Source organism: Eucalyptus grandis, chromosome 2 (genome assembly GCF_016545825.1).
Source record: "Eucalyptus grandis isolate ANBG69807.140 chromosome 2, ASM1654582v1, whole genome shotgun sequence".
NCBI lineage: Eukaryota > Viridiplantae > Streptophyta > Magnoliopsida > Myrtales > Myrtaceae > Eucalyptus > Eucalyptus grandis.
In genome coordinates this window covers 53,476,333-53,490,756 of record NC_052613.1, presented here as the reverse complement: position 1 = coordinate 53,490,756, position 14,424 = coordinate 53,476,333, and the positions used below count along the sequence as shown (strand labels likewise).

General features: G+C 42.2%; 2 protein-coding genes across 5 annotated transcripts; one reads left to right on the top strand and one right to left on the bottom strand.

Moving 5' to 3' along the window:
* The first annotated feature begins 955 nt into the window (after positions 1-955).
* LOC104433705 (protein ESSENTIAL FOR POTEXVIRUS ACCUMULATION 1) lies at positions 956-10,104 on the top strand. 4 transcript variants are annotated; one of them, XM_039306541.1, is made up of 11 exons: positions 956-1,306; positions 2,678-2,740; positions 2,911-2,984; positions 3,887-4,741; positions 4,869-4,962; positions 5,043-5,210; positions 5,340-6,116; positions 6,266-8,462; positions 8,545-8,616; positions 9,260-9,387; positions 9,550-10,104. In XM_039306541.1, coding segments are annotated over exons 1-11 (4,764 nt in total). In that variant the 5' UTR covers positions 956-1,305; the 3' UTR covers positions 9,885-10,104. The 4 variants fall into 4 exon arrangements, with proteins under 4 accessions (XP_039162475.1, XP_039162473.1, XP_039162476.1 ...); XM_039306539.1 differs by having other exon boundaries at positions 5,337-6,116; XM_039306540.1 differs by having other exon boundaries at positions 957-1,306; positions 5,337-6,116; positions 6,266-8,464; positions 8,550-8,616.
* Positions 10,105-10,349: 245 nt separating this feature from the next.
* On the bottom strand, positions 10,350-13,977 carry LOC104433706 (4-sulfomuconolactone hydrolase; the record flags this gene model as incomplete). Its single annotated transcript, XM_010046551.3, has 10 exons — positions 10,350-10,871; positions 11,016-11,137; positions 11,382-11,439; positions 11,528-11,625; positions 11,844-11,921; positions 12,401-12,454; positions 12,537-12,636; positions 12,972-13,051; positions 13,550-13,621; positions 13,891-13,977. Coding segments are annotated over 10 exons (900 nt in total), but the record flags the coding sequence as incomplete, so codon positions are not given.
* Positions 13,978-14,424: the final 447 nt, after the last annotated feature.

Sequence of the window (14,424 nt, the reverse complement as noted above, 5' to 3'; positions counted from 1 at the left end):
GATAACACGGTTTGAACGTATTACTGAAATTAACAGGTTTGGGTCAAGGAAAGTTTTGTTCGAGTCAATTTCGTATCGTTTCACGAAGCATAAATTGATCATATCATGATTGTGTCAAATCTACTATATAACAACTTATTTAAATTAACGAGGTTAATGTTGATACAACATGTATTCGATCCATTTAGACATGATTGAGCAAAATATTATTATTTTTTTTGGGTGCTTTTTACCGGTGAAATTTCAAATAAGTGATGTTTCCTTGAATATTCACATATATTTTATATATAATACGAAGATATTTTGTTGACAATCATTATAATCGGTAGATAGTATAAAAAATTAAGGGATATATTATGTCAACTCCATGTTCATAAGTTAGTTTTGTGTTAACATCGTTGATTTGGCACCATATATATATATGTATTGTATCGAGTCATGGGAATTCAATAATTTTCAAATTGTGTTTATGCTAGCAAGTTGACACGATTAATTAATCATATACGTACGGCACGAATACGAATCGACACTCATAACAATGACCTCTATTTTACGCTCACAGATAAGAGTGAATGAAGCATAATGTCGATTGTTCCAAATTTTACTATGGGTAAATGACAGGCCAAGATTATTGGCCGTGACAAGAGATTTATAAATTTTGGCAGTATATAAATGAATTGATTAATGAATTAAAAACGAGAAAGAGTTGAATTATTAAAAAGAAGAAGCAAATCCATCGTTATGATTAGGGAAGAAGCAACGTAGAAGCAAGGGGGGAAAAATAAATAAATAAAAGAAAAAAGAAAAAGAAGGGGAAAAAAATCCCAGAAAAACAGGCTCAAGCCGATTTGGCTGTTCTGAGTCTTCTGACCACCCAAACCCTCACCCTCACCCTCACCCCCAATTCTCCCTCCCCGAACCACTCTCGCACAACACTCTCACCCCTTCTCTCTCCTCCTCTCCCTTCCCTCCCTCTCTCTCTCTCTCTCTCTCTCTCTCTCAGCCTGCGAGTGTTTCCCCCTCTGCACCAACCCCTACTCTCCCTCCCGAAACCCTAAAATTTCATTCCCCGTCAATCTCCCCCACATCTCCAGCTCACCCCATCGCTCCAACCCCACCCCCACCCCCTCGCCTCTCTCTCTCTCCTCGTCTCCGCCGTGTCGCCGTCGCTCGCCTCTCCGATCTCGTGCCCCCACCCTCGCCTCCGCGCCAATTCGTCCGCGGCTCGATGGCTGAAGGCAAGTTCGATCTACCCGACGATCTGCTGTCCTCGAAGCCCGCCGATCGCTCCTTCCCTCCTCCCAAAGTACTTCCCCCCCTCTCTCTCTCTCTCTCTCTCTCTCTCTCTTCTCTTGCCCTCGCCTTCTTCTTCTTCTTCTTTGGTGGTTTTCTGTTCTTGTAAATTATCGATCTCCGTGCGGTCGCGCCGAATCTGCATTCCGAGCCTCGTTTGCGTCGGGCGATTCGGATGGGGGTTTTGGCGAGTCGCGCCTGATGCGAGCGGCCCCTAGGGTTCGTGATCTGGAGCATCGAAATGGCGCGGCTGGCGCGTTCTCAACTGTTTTTATGAGGGGACGGCTTTGTCAGATTGGGGTTTCGCCTGTTTTGTATTTGCATCTATTCAATCGGGCCTTGGTTTCGTCCTTGCCTTTGTCACCTACGAGTTTCTGGAGTGCCTTAATCATATTCTTTGTTTCGCTCTTGCGATTGTATCTGTTTTACATTAGTATTACTGATTATTATTTTTCTTTTTGGGGAGAAGAAGGGAATTTGAATGCATCTCTCTCGCTCATGATGGTAGCGTAATGTTTTGCTCGTCCCGCATCTGATGAATCGCGTTGCTTTTACACATTTAGATTTCGATTGCTCGAGTGCTTATATTTAACTACTTCAGTTTCATATTTGATCTGTTTTCTTTTCCTTCTTCTTTTCATTGAGATTTCGTTTTTTTAACTTCATGTTTAAACTTTTCGACATCGAGTTTCTTTGATTTTCTTTGCCAGGGTTTTTTTCCCCCTTACGCTGTACCAAGTTTATTCAGTTCTTTTTCCAGCTTGTGCCTTTCGGTTGTGCTTTCGACTGAGGAGTTAATAAGCTCGAGTAGTTCCAGCGATACACCTGTTTGTGGCAATATCATCAAATTTTTCCTGTCAACGACATAGTTTTTTCCCCCCCAGAATAAATGGGGATTTTGATAGATCAAGTGCTTGATCGGTACATAGGATACTGCTAAAGCTATTGAAATGATTGGCTATGTTGGATTTTCGTGTAGCTACGAGATCACCATATCATGGATTTACGTTCGCCAACAAAGAAATTTTGCTGTCCTAATGAAGAAATTGACGGGAGAAATTTGCCAAGTAGTTTACCATGTGAACTCTGATTTCCCCTATTACAATCTTGCTGCATCCTTATGAAGAAATTTATTCCTTCATGATAAGCTAATTGTCTGTTCACTGGGTGATGTACTGTAAGCAGACAAGTTTAAAGCTTATCTTTTTCAAACTTTGTTTAGTCATCTACTGTCTTTCTCTGTGCATGCTCTTACTTTTATCTCAGGGTTGTCTTAGTATGTGCCTTATTAATTACTTTTTCATGCTGAATGCTTGAAATGCTGTTATTAAGTTGGGTAACATTGATGGATTTTGAGGTGCTGATATGTGCTTATTGTATCTAGTGGAAGCTCTGGGAGGACAGTTCGAGGAAAAAGTGCTCATGGGGCCAAATGATGAGTTGAAAGGTACTTTTTGGACTCTGATATTGTAGTTTGAATGTTTGATTGGCAATGGAGAAAATTGCCAATTGGCAGCAGAATAGCTTGTACATGTGGCTGCTTTATTTTGCTTAGAATTATCTCATAAAAGTGGAAGTTTTTCCAGCAGTTAATCTGGTTGAGTTGTTTGATTGCAGATCAACTGGCGTCAGAGAGCAGCATACCTTTGTCCCCTCAATGGCTTTATGCTAAACCAACCGAGACTAAGATGGTACTTTCAGTGCTCTAAATGGCCATAGATACTGAGGTTTTTTGTCTGGTTTTTTTTTTAACCCCTCAGAAAGTAGTTTCATGGTATAGAATTGTAGAAATTCTCTTGATTGAAAAGTTGGCTCTAATTTTGGCACCTGAAGGTGTGTGCATCTCATAAAAATAGCTTACTCCTTAATGATAGACATGCTAGAGTTTGTGACATTTTTCATAGTGTGAGTAGGAAGTTGAGATCGTAAAATATTTGTTAAAGTGTTTTTGGAGGGAGGAATCCTTTTAGGACCTCTTTATAGTAAATGAACGTCTGAACTGCTAGCAATTTTGGACAAGGACGTGTTCTTTTCCTCCTTGGCCTTCATTCTTAAAATAAAATATTTTAATAGTGGAAATATGGACTTATCAATTTGCTGCAACTTTAATTCCAGGGTGAGAAAATAAGGTAAAAATATTGTTTCTCATGTATGTCTCTAATTTTTGGTTTTTAAAGCAACCTAAATCCTCCAGGCAGAGAGTCAGCTCTAGTGACAATCAAGTAATTGAAGCCGATGTATAATGATCCCAACTAGGACTTTCTATTCAATCAGATAACTTTACAAGACACAGTCTCGTTTCCTTAATTTATAGTCCAGCATAATCTCCTTGACAGGCATGTCCTCGCACATTGACCATCATTAGACCGCACTTCTTTTAGCCTCATCCTTTTTAGCTGGCCAACAGTTTTTTGGCTGCTTCTCATTGGCCAGCATTTTTTGGAGTTTATGAGTCTTTGCACTGTAGGACAGCATCATTTTTATTTCTCTTAAGCTATTCCTTTCTCCTGTAGATTTCTTTAAATCATATGAGATTCCAGGATCTGGAAGGTACATTTATGAAGTACCAATGTTTGTTGCCACTTACTTGCAGGAAATGCGAGCTCCATCCTCAGTGTCGGTTGGAAATGCAGGCGATCCCACTCAAAAGGAGAACTGGCGTTTGGAAGGGACTGACGACAAAAAAGACTGGAGGAGAGCTGTCACTGACAATGAAAGTGGCCGTCGCTGGCGTGAAGAGGAGAGGGAAACTGGCCTACTTGGCGGTAGGAGAGACCGCAGGAAACCTGATCGTCGTGTTGACAATGTTCCGGTCCGGGAAGCTAATGAAGGTAGAACGGTGGCTGCCAGTGAAAAGTGGATCGATGGTAATACTCGCACAGCTGGGCATGAAACACGACGTGACAGCAAGTGGTCTTCAAGGTGGGGTCCTGAGGACAAGGATAAAGAATCTCGCAATGAAAAGAGGGCAGATGCAGAGAAGGAAGAGGGTCACCTCGACAATGCACCACTTTTAGGCAGCAATCGTGGAGCTCCTGAGCGTGAATCTGAGTCCCGGGATAAGTGGAGGCCACGCCACAGGATGGAAGTTCATTCCAGCATTTCGGCTCCCTACCGCGCTGCTCCTGGTTTTGGAATCGAAAGAGGAAGAGTGGAGGGTTCTCATACGGGTTTTACCGTTGGACGAGGAAGGTCCAGTACGATGGGAAGATCTTCGGGCACTATTGGTGCTGCTCATTCTGACAAAAGTGAGAGCATCCCTGGAAAACCAATTCTCTTAACTGATTCTTTTTGTTACCCAAGGGCAAAGCTTCTTGACATTTATCGCAAGCAAAAAGTCGAACAATCCTTTACTTCCATGCCCGATGACATGGAGGAATTGGCCCCCATAGCTCAAGCAGACGTTGCTGAACCGTTAGCTTTCTTAACCCCTGATGCTGAAGAGGAGGTAATAATGAATGAATGCGCGATTTTTTCCTTCTTAATATCTCTGTCTATTTGTTTTCGGCCAGAAGTTATACTTATATGATTAAGGTTAATCTCCCAATATTTGTGTTTTTCCTTCATAAAATTAGGCTACCCTTGGTGATATATGGAGGGGGAAGATCACTGGCAGTGGAGCAGTGTATAATTCATTTAGGAAAGGCAGATCAACTGAAAATGTTACTGGTATTTAACTCGGCAACTACGCTTCTCTCAGCGTGCTAATTTTACTGTCACTGAATCTTCTGCCGATTTTCAATTTTCAGGTCTTGGTGATGTTGAATCTGCTGATGAGGGAAAACAGGGCATTCTCTCCTTGGTATCTGCTGAAGAGAATGGTGATACCTTCCAAGAGCTTTTGGAAACTGATACCTCTCAAGCCGATAATAAAACTGCTACATGGAATAGTGATTCTCGAGTGATTACATTGGGTGGTAAATGACTTTCTTCCTCCTGTTTCTATCGGTTTTTGATATGATGTACTGCAGTGCAGGGGTGTAGTCATTTGATTCGTATTACTGGATTGAGCTCGAACTTATTGATTTCATCTTATGGTGCAGAAGATGTTAAAAACCAAGGAGTGGATCAGAAAATTCGTGCTGAAGTTAGTCATCATGGGGACGCTGTTGATAATGGTACCCGAGGATCAAATGAAATTGATAGTCTTTACTTTGCCACTTCCCAGATGGATATCGCTAATAACGGGATGGGCACACTATCTGCTTTTACCAATCAATCTCAATTTCAAGATATTACTTCTCCTTTTGGCATCAGATCGAAGCTTTCCAATGACTCAACTTCTCTATTTGGATTGACCTCTCCTCTCCAACGTCAGGGTGGAAACATCCATCCTTTTAGTTCTAATGAGGCAAAAGAGTCAGAGAGGAGTATTTCTGCGGAGGAGCTTAGTTTATATTACCTTGATCCTCAAGGAGAGATCCAAGGACCTTTTCTTGGGGTGGACATCATTTCATGGTTTGAACAGGGGTTTTTTGGCACTGACTTACTTGTCCGCCTGGCAGATGCTCCTGAAGGAAAACCTTTTCAAGAATTGGGTGAGGTGATGCCACATCTTAAGGGCATCCATGCCATTGCCACTGGTGCTGATCAGATTTTGCAATTAGATGAATCTAATGCTTTAGGTGGTAAATTGGAGACTGGTGTGCCTGCTGCTGCTCCTGCTGGTAAAGTTGATGATTTATACATCATGGAAAATCGGTCATTACCAGAGATTAGGAGTATGTCGGCTCAGAATGTCCAAGGCATGGTATCTGAATCTGGTGTACCTCATCTGTCTCATTTGGAGACAGGGTTTAATGATTTTGCAGCCCAAGATGAAGGTGAGCTCTCTTATTTGTGCCTGCTTTGCTTTTGCTTGTACCGTTCCTCATTTGGCTGTGAATTATTTTCTTGATAAATGTGCTGGCAGTCACTAGTGTTGGGAAAGAATAGCAATGCTTCCTATTCTCATAGTACTGTTTCTTTCCAGAAATTGTTTTCCCAGGAAGACCAGGAAGTAGTGGCCATCCTATTGGAAGATCTACTGGAAACATCCATGATGCTTCTCTGAAGCCTCTGAGCCACTCTTCTGTTCAAGCTGAATCGAAAGTGCCCAGCATGCAAAACCAAAGTGATAACATGATGCATCCTTTTGGTTTACTTTGGTCCGAGATTGAAGCCCCTAATGCAAAGCATGCTGCTGCATCCAACTTGCCTTCTGCCATGGGAAGGGGTCCTCAATTTGGAGGCATTTCTGAGACGGCTCTCATTGCAGATAATTGGCCTGATTCATACAGGAGGAATGCAGCTTTTGACTACCCCAACTTGTATCAGGAAACTGTGGCTTCTCGAAGCTTTCCACGCATGGAGCAAGAATCAAACCGTCTTGATCTATCGGAGCAACTGTTGTCAAGGCAACTTCAGCATCACCATCTCCAACAGCAAAACCTGTTACCTTTTCATGCAAATTCCGGCCATTCCATTTTGGAACAAATGGCTGGTGAACAACTGGCACACCAGCAGCAGCTGGCCGCCCATGCTGTACCAGAAATGGAGCATATAATGGCACTACAGCTCCAACAACAGCGACAGCATCAGCTTCAACGTCAGTTGCAGCAGCAGCAGCAGCAGCAGCAGCAGTTTCAGCATCAACAGAAACTTCTGCAGGAGCAACAGCAGTCCCAAGTTCAACAGGTTCAACAGGTTCTGCTTGAACAATTCCTGAGAAACCGATTGCACGATCCTGGCCTTGCGCAGTCACCTGTCGATCCTCTGAGAGCCAACAACGCTCTCGATCGGGCTATATTGGAGCAACAGCTTCTCAATGAACTGAAACAACGTTCTCATCATCCTGCCAGACATATCGATCCATCACTTGAGCAGATGACCGAGGCAAAATTCGCTCGTTTGCCACAAGAGCTTCAGGAGTTACTCATAGGTCGTGCTCAGCGTGGACAACTTCAGCCTTTGGACCATCAGATACTGCAAGAACAACTTCAAGCTAGGCAATTTCAAATGGGAATGGGGCTAACTCCCAATATGGAAGAAAGGCGCCTTGGTTCTGGCTGGCCAGTTGATGAACCTGATCAGTTCCTTAGGATGCACGGTAGTCACCGATCTCACTCATCGGGGTTTAGCCCGCTAGATTTTTATCAGCAACAACAGGGGCCATCCAACGAAGACCAGCTGAACTTCTTTGACAGGAATCATTCGTTACAGGAGCGTATTAGACAAGGTTCTTATGAACCTAGCGGGCTGTCTTTTGACCGTTCGATTTCTTTACCAACTGGTAATGCCGGAATGAATCTGGATGTCCTAAATGCTATGACTCGTGTTCATGGTTTAGACATGCAAGAGTCTAGCACAAGAACAAAATCTGCTGCTCAAGCAAAGTTTGCTTCAGAATTGCACGCTCGGGGTGCCCCTCACTCTTTACTTCCTAACCAATTTCATGCTTCTCAGCTGGATGCGATGGATGGTCACTGGTCTGAGAATAATGGGCAGCTTGCAAATGACTGGATGGAATCTCGAATTCAGCAATTGCATATTGGTCCTGAACGCCAAAAAAAGGAACAATTGGGTAAAGTGACTCCTGAAGACCCAAGTTCGTGGATGTCAGATGGACAAGATGATGACAAGTCAAAGCAGCTGCTTATGGAATTGCTTCATCAGAAATCTGGCCATCAACCCACCCAGTACGCAGATGTTAGTGAGGGAGTACCAGGGGAGAGAAGGCCTATATCCGGCTTTTACTCTAGTTCGAATGCCCTGGATCGTCCATTTAATCTGCTTCAGGACCGAGAAGCTGGTTTAAGCAACTCGTTTCCCGTAGGTTCCTATGGATCAAATTCCTCTGATCGCGCCAGCAGTTTTGAAAACAGAGATGAGTTGACATTTAGAATGGATTCTGGGGCATTGGCTGCTGCAGATCCATTCTTGTCTGGTATTCACGGATCTGGGATGGGTTTTCACACTAATCCTAGCAGGAATGACAATAATTCAGCCCACACGAAGGAGCTTGCCGAGGCAGAGGGGAGGAAGGGTGTACCAAAGAGTGAGGGCAAATTAAAGGGTTCTCTCTTTGAGGTTCAAGAAGCTGTGGCTGAACAAACAGGATTGGCTGCTACAGATCATGGTGGAGTACCTATCACTTCCTTTAGCAGGCATGCTTCCCTTGGTGCTGCTGCAGGTACTTTAGATTTGATGTTCTATTTTAGTGTTTATTATGGTTATGTCCAATTTCTATCGGTAAATGAAATTTAAATCTTTTGAAGGTGAAAATACAATCTTCTATGAAGAAGGAATTGGAAACCGGTATCCTGAACAGATAAGCAAGGATCAGTAAGTATCCCTTCCTGCATTGCCTAAAGAGTGGAGAAGGAGCATGGTTGTGGTGTTTGTCTTGGTTAATTGTCAAACATGGCATATGGCAGCAGGCAGTTGCTGCTGAACCTGAAATTGGTAGCTTGATAGCCAAGATGCTCCTCTTGTTTTGGATTCACTTTTCTTGTCTACTCATGTAACTGAAAGGTTTTTTTGTTGCAAATGATATTCAGAAAATCGAAAGCTGGTGTTACAATCCTCTCGTTTTGTGGACTCTTTCAAAAGACTCACTAGTCATAGTTTCCATGGCATGTGTGACTCAGTTTTAGGGAGTTATATCGCAATGTTTTTGTTAGTTTCGTGTAATGCGGGTCATATTCCATGGCATTAATTTACTTGTCGTTGATTTCGTTGCATTGTTGATATTTATTTTTGATCATATCGACTCTTAAATCCTGCTTATACAATGGGTCTTGTTCCCTCCTAAACTCTAAATGCTGGTTATCTCCCCGAACAAAGTTATGAGGTCACTAATGGCTGATTACTGTCTATCCATGGTTATTCTTCTGTCTTCTTCTTTGGGTCTCTGGTATGGCAGTCCATTCTTCTTTGTATGTCTTACTTCAGTTACTCATACATGTTTGACAATGGCTTTCGACAGTGTGCGAGTCATTTTGTCCAAAAGTCAAGACAATATGATGCTTAGGGGCCCATCCCAGGAAGGACAGTCAGAGCTTGCGTCCGATCCTCTTGCGAGGCTCAAAAGTGCTTTTCCCAGTGTTCCTGATGGTAAGCTTGATGTCGTTTTCTCTGTGTCCCCTTTTGAGTCATTGATTGGTCTAGTGGGGATGGTTGTGTTCTGTTTTGGGTTGATTGGGCGAGGGTTTGTTTAACCGAGTTGATCCCTATTTGGCTGCTGGGTAAAGCTTCATGAAGTTGGTGGTTTTTCAGGGTCGAGACAAGACCAAGGAGGGAATCCAACAAAGCAAGGTGTTGAGGACATCGCTGCTGGCAAGAAAGATATGCGTTTCAGGCGTACTTCATCTTGCGATGATGCAGAGGTGTCGGAAGCATCTTTTATTGACATGCTAAAAAGTACGAAGAAGACTGCACCACAAGAGCTCCAATCGGCAGCAGGAGTTTCAGAATCATTAGAAGGAAGTCAAGCTGGACGAAGTGGAAAGAAGAAAGGGAAGAAAGGGAAGCAAATTGATCCTGCCCTTTTGGGTTTCAAAGTCACCAGCAATCGCATCATGATGGGCGAAATTCAACGTATAGATGATTAAGCCCCTTTGTAAACTCTTATACATGCTGTACAGAGATTAGGAGCTTGTATAGATTTAGAGGTGTTCAGTAGTGTTTAGTGTATAGCGCTCATCTGTCCACAGAAAATTTTCACCCTTTCTTTTCTCCCGGCATCGACAGCGAGATATATTGAAAATCGGCTTCAAACACTGAAATTCTACAATTGAATATGTCAAGTGAGATTCCACCTGACGGGTCGCATTGTGGTCTCTTTTGCTCTGTTTGTCTTGTTCTCGGCATTCCTCCACATCATTTGGTTCGGATCAGTGGGAATGAATCCAGTATGTTGAACCAGCTGCATTTTATTCCAGGAGGCAACAGCCATTTTTAATTATCCAGAACTTGATCTCTGGAGCTTAGCTCGAATAATGAGTCATCGAATATCTTCTTTGCCAATGGTGGGAACTCCTTACTGGTTATGGCGGATGGTTAGAAGGACAACATGATTGAGCAAACCATCTATTAATGACATATTTTGGTGGACAGAATCACTTGTACAAAATCGAAAGTGAGTGCGAGTATTCACAAAACAAGAGTTAGAAGACCAACCGACTTCAACATAGAAGGATGGTTGAAGAAAGCGGTGGTGGCACCCCACTCCACAACAGAGATCCATCTTCGGACACCATACATCAGCTCCCCCATAGCACTACCCTTTTAACACTTCTATCAAGACCACGAAATCCTAGCCTCGGAACACAACACCTGGCCACTCTATACACGCCTCTCATCTGAAACACCCGTCTGGCCTTCTCTCTGATAATTTTTACAACGGGCCTCAATTTATTGTTGTCCAGTGTTCTCATAAACCCAATGTTTAGAGCCAGCCATTGGGGAAGAGCTTCATGACTGTTCTGCCCATGATCCATTCCAGCTCAGAAGACGCTAGAGGCACTTGTTTGGCAATGAGAGAGACTGCATCTTTCGCTCCTTTATAACCACATTCCGGTACAACAAATGGGAAGTCACTGCAAAAAAGAAAAAAAGAAGAAGATATAAGCATTAACGCGTAATTGCCAAGTAAGTTTGATTTTTTCATTCGTGTGTTCTAAATATCCTCACTACATCTACACGTGTTCCTTTGTTCAAGGAGTGGAGCTGGCGGAACTTACCTGCCCCATAATATTCGGTTCGCACCAAAGTGGGTAATAAGTTTTGAAAGAAGGTCAGATAAATCAAGATACGGAAATGGCATTCTTGACACCCTGAAAAGAGCACTGAATTTTACGTACACCTGTTCAGCAAGAGATCATGTCAACAGATACCTCCAGCTGATAGATTAAAAAGAGAGAATCCACTATGAAAGGCAGCATCTAAAGATGGTGGGGTTGTCAAAGCGAAAAATACAACAAGACGTGGCTCAGAGATGTGCTCGTGAGTAATATTCAAACAGCATTAACTATGTGGCGTCAACCAAGTAAAGAGTTATATTCATAGAAACAGAGAAGAAATTGAACGCCTGTCCAGGGCACCGATACCTGAGGGTATCTGGACAATCTTAGAAGCTCAGAGAAGGTGCGACTTTCCTCATCATTTCTGAACAAGACAAATAAGTGCCTCAAGGTGTGCTTAACAACTAAGGAATCAAATAACATTTCAATGTCACTACAATTAAATCACTCACAGTGGTGGCTTGCAAAAAGCTAAATGATCAAGCAAAACCACTGTTGAAGGAAATTCTTTGCATAGCTCTTCGATTTCTGAAATATGGAGATTGAGGCCCTAGATAATAACAGAAATGTGAGCTCATGGCATTTCAATATAATGAGCGAGAATTGGAATGAGTGATCATGATCATGATGCGATTTAAGGTCTTTCAAATATAATCATCTCGCATATAACAAGACATAAACAGTGGTTTGCGCCATAAAACCAACAGCTTCATCAAGAATCACATAGTAGACAAAATGTCTGCATAATTGACAAAGATGATGCCATACTTTCATGCACATGAAGCCCACAGGTATCCCAAGCTCTCCTGCTTTAGAGAATAATGCCTTTCCAACTTCATTGGTCATCTGCCAACGTCAACATGTACGTTAGAGACATCATAGAACTCTGAAGAGTTCACTCCTCTTCTACAGTAAATCCTAGTAGTGACTCCTACAGCTTCAAGGGATCAAGACACATACAATGCCAGAATCTATGACATCTTGCAATGATTCTCTCTCTTAGGATGTCCTGTTATAAAAGGTTTTTACATTCTTAGAATCCCCCTTCCTGTGAATTAACATATGCAAATTTGAGTTTCACTTCTGTGTAATTTTAAGCCATCTTTAGAGTCAGAATACACTATATCATTGGCAACCAGTTCATTGCACAAGAAGTACTGAATATGCAGAAATTTGTTTGTTTCTTTCTTTGTCATCTTGGCTTCTTCCTGAAAGTCAGTGGAACAATCCACTGGATACATCTAATACTGCATGTGCTAAATCTGAATCAGCAAAGAAAATCATCTCAAAGAAGGTGTGCAGCTATTTCGGACTGAAATCAACACCTTTTGACCGGAAGGCCACAAATATGGGTTGAAACGAACAGCTCTATAACCATCCTGTCATGACATCAGAACAATATCAGAGTATAGTCTAATTCCATCAAGTTCTTTTATACGATGACAACTGCGACATTCGCACCTTCAAAACAAGCTGCTCCAACTTCTCTATACCACTTCCATCTTCTGCAGGATTGGCAAGGCAACAACCAACGAATTTAGTTGGATATTTTTTTAAGACGCTGTCCAAATACGAGCTTGTATGAGGGAAATGTACTCCCAAAAGGAGAGGAATTATGCAGAACACACTCCAGACAACAAAAGTTACCATACTTTACAACGTACATAGCAATTGAACCAGTGACTTCCAATTTGATGGGGAAAAGTAGTGAAGCTAAATTCCTGATGACTATTGATTAATTATGTGATTGTGATTCTTGGCTCTCCATATATAGAAGTGCAGCAATTTCAGCCACTCCCAAATGGCCTACAACTTAGGGCAAAACTAGTGCATGAAGTCTTAGATGATTCTAGTTTCTACTATGAAATGAGAAGAACGAAGTAATTTTCAACAGACCTCGTCACTAAAGAGTGGTCGAACTTGTGATTAATAGGTTGCACAATGAGAGCACCATCTACGCCTGCTTCATCCATAGACTGCATAAATAAACCAACAAACAGCCAAACCTCACTGAGAACAGCTTGCTAACTGAAATTGTACCTTTTTGTTCATCCACTTGGCTCATTATCAATATGCAGAAGACAGATGCTTCTGTGCTCAATCCACATTTGAACAAATGAACACTATATTACATTCCACATTATTTAGATTAGATCTACGTCTCTGTGACAATAATCTTGACCTGATAACAAGAACTGTCCACGCATATTCATTTTTTGATGGCTATAACATATATAGCACCTAACCAAAGGAACATAGCTGCATATTTCCTGAGTAAAAAGAAACTTCCTGTTGCATCGTTCTCGTCTTTGGCTCGACTAATTTAAGATTAATAGAATAAAACCATAACAAAATCTGCATAATTCAGATCTCAAATCGGGTCTACTTTGTCTCATTCTTAACCACTCCTTCAATAACACAGGTAAAATGCGTTCTATCGAAACCAACATGCAAGAACCACCCATAAGACATACCTGGAGAAGAAAATCAACATCTCCCGGTAAAGTCGGTTCTTGCCCAGGAAAGTAAGGATATTTATCTGCAGCCTTCACTAAGCCAAAAAAAAAAAAAAAAAAAAAAAAAACAGAAAAGAAGAAGAAATTACACAAACATAATTAACACAACCCCACACCACAAATGCATCAACTTGTCGAAACCAACGATCATCTCGTCGTCAATCTTCGCAGTTACTCCCCCAACCCAACTAAAATAGAAAAACCCACCTTCCTTTCTTGCATTTCTGGCGAGACCGAAACAAGTACATACCAAAAGTGAAGTTCTTGCGAACTTTCAGGAGATGGGTCGACGATTATACCTCTGCGGGAGAAGCCCACACGTGCAAGTGCGAATCGATCACTTTGGGGGGAAAGGCGCCCCGCCCTCGGTTCCACTCGCGGCCATTTTAGCGGCGAAAGGTCTCGACTTCAACGGCGATTTCCGATGGAATGGCGCGACGACGGGGATGGAGGAGGAGTGGCGAGGATTGATCGAGAGCAGCAAAGGCCTCGCTCTCGCTGCCATTTTTAAAGGTGTGGAATTGTCTGAAAATCCCATGGAGGATCGCCTACGGAGAAGGGAAGTGCGGTAGCCATCTCCTGCCAATGCCGGCCGTCCGATCAGAAGAGATGAAAAGGGTGAGCCGTCCGATCGGTTCGAAAAGACCCCCTCCCTTTTGTTTTAGATCAAGGATAAGCAGAAGATCAAAAGGTAAAAAAACATTTACTTTCTCGCCAACGTTTAAGATATTATAGAAAAATTTATAAGTAAATCTAAGCATCAATAGTAATGGTCCAAACAAAAATCTAAATATCAACAGTTGATTGTTTTAATAAGTTTTAAACTAAAAAAA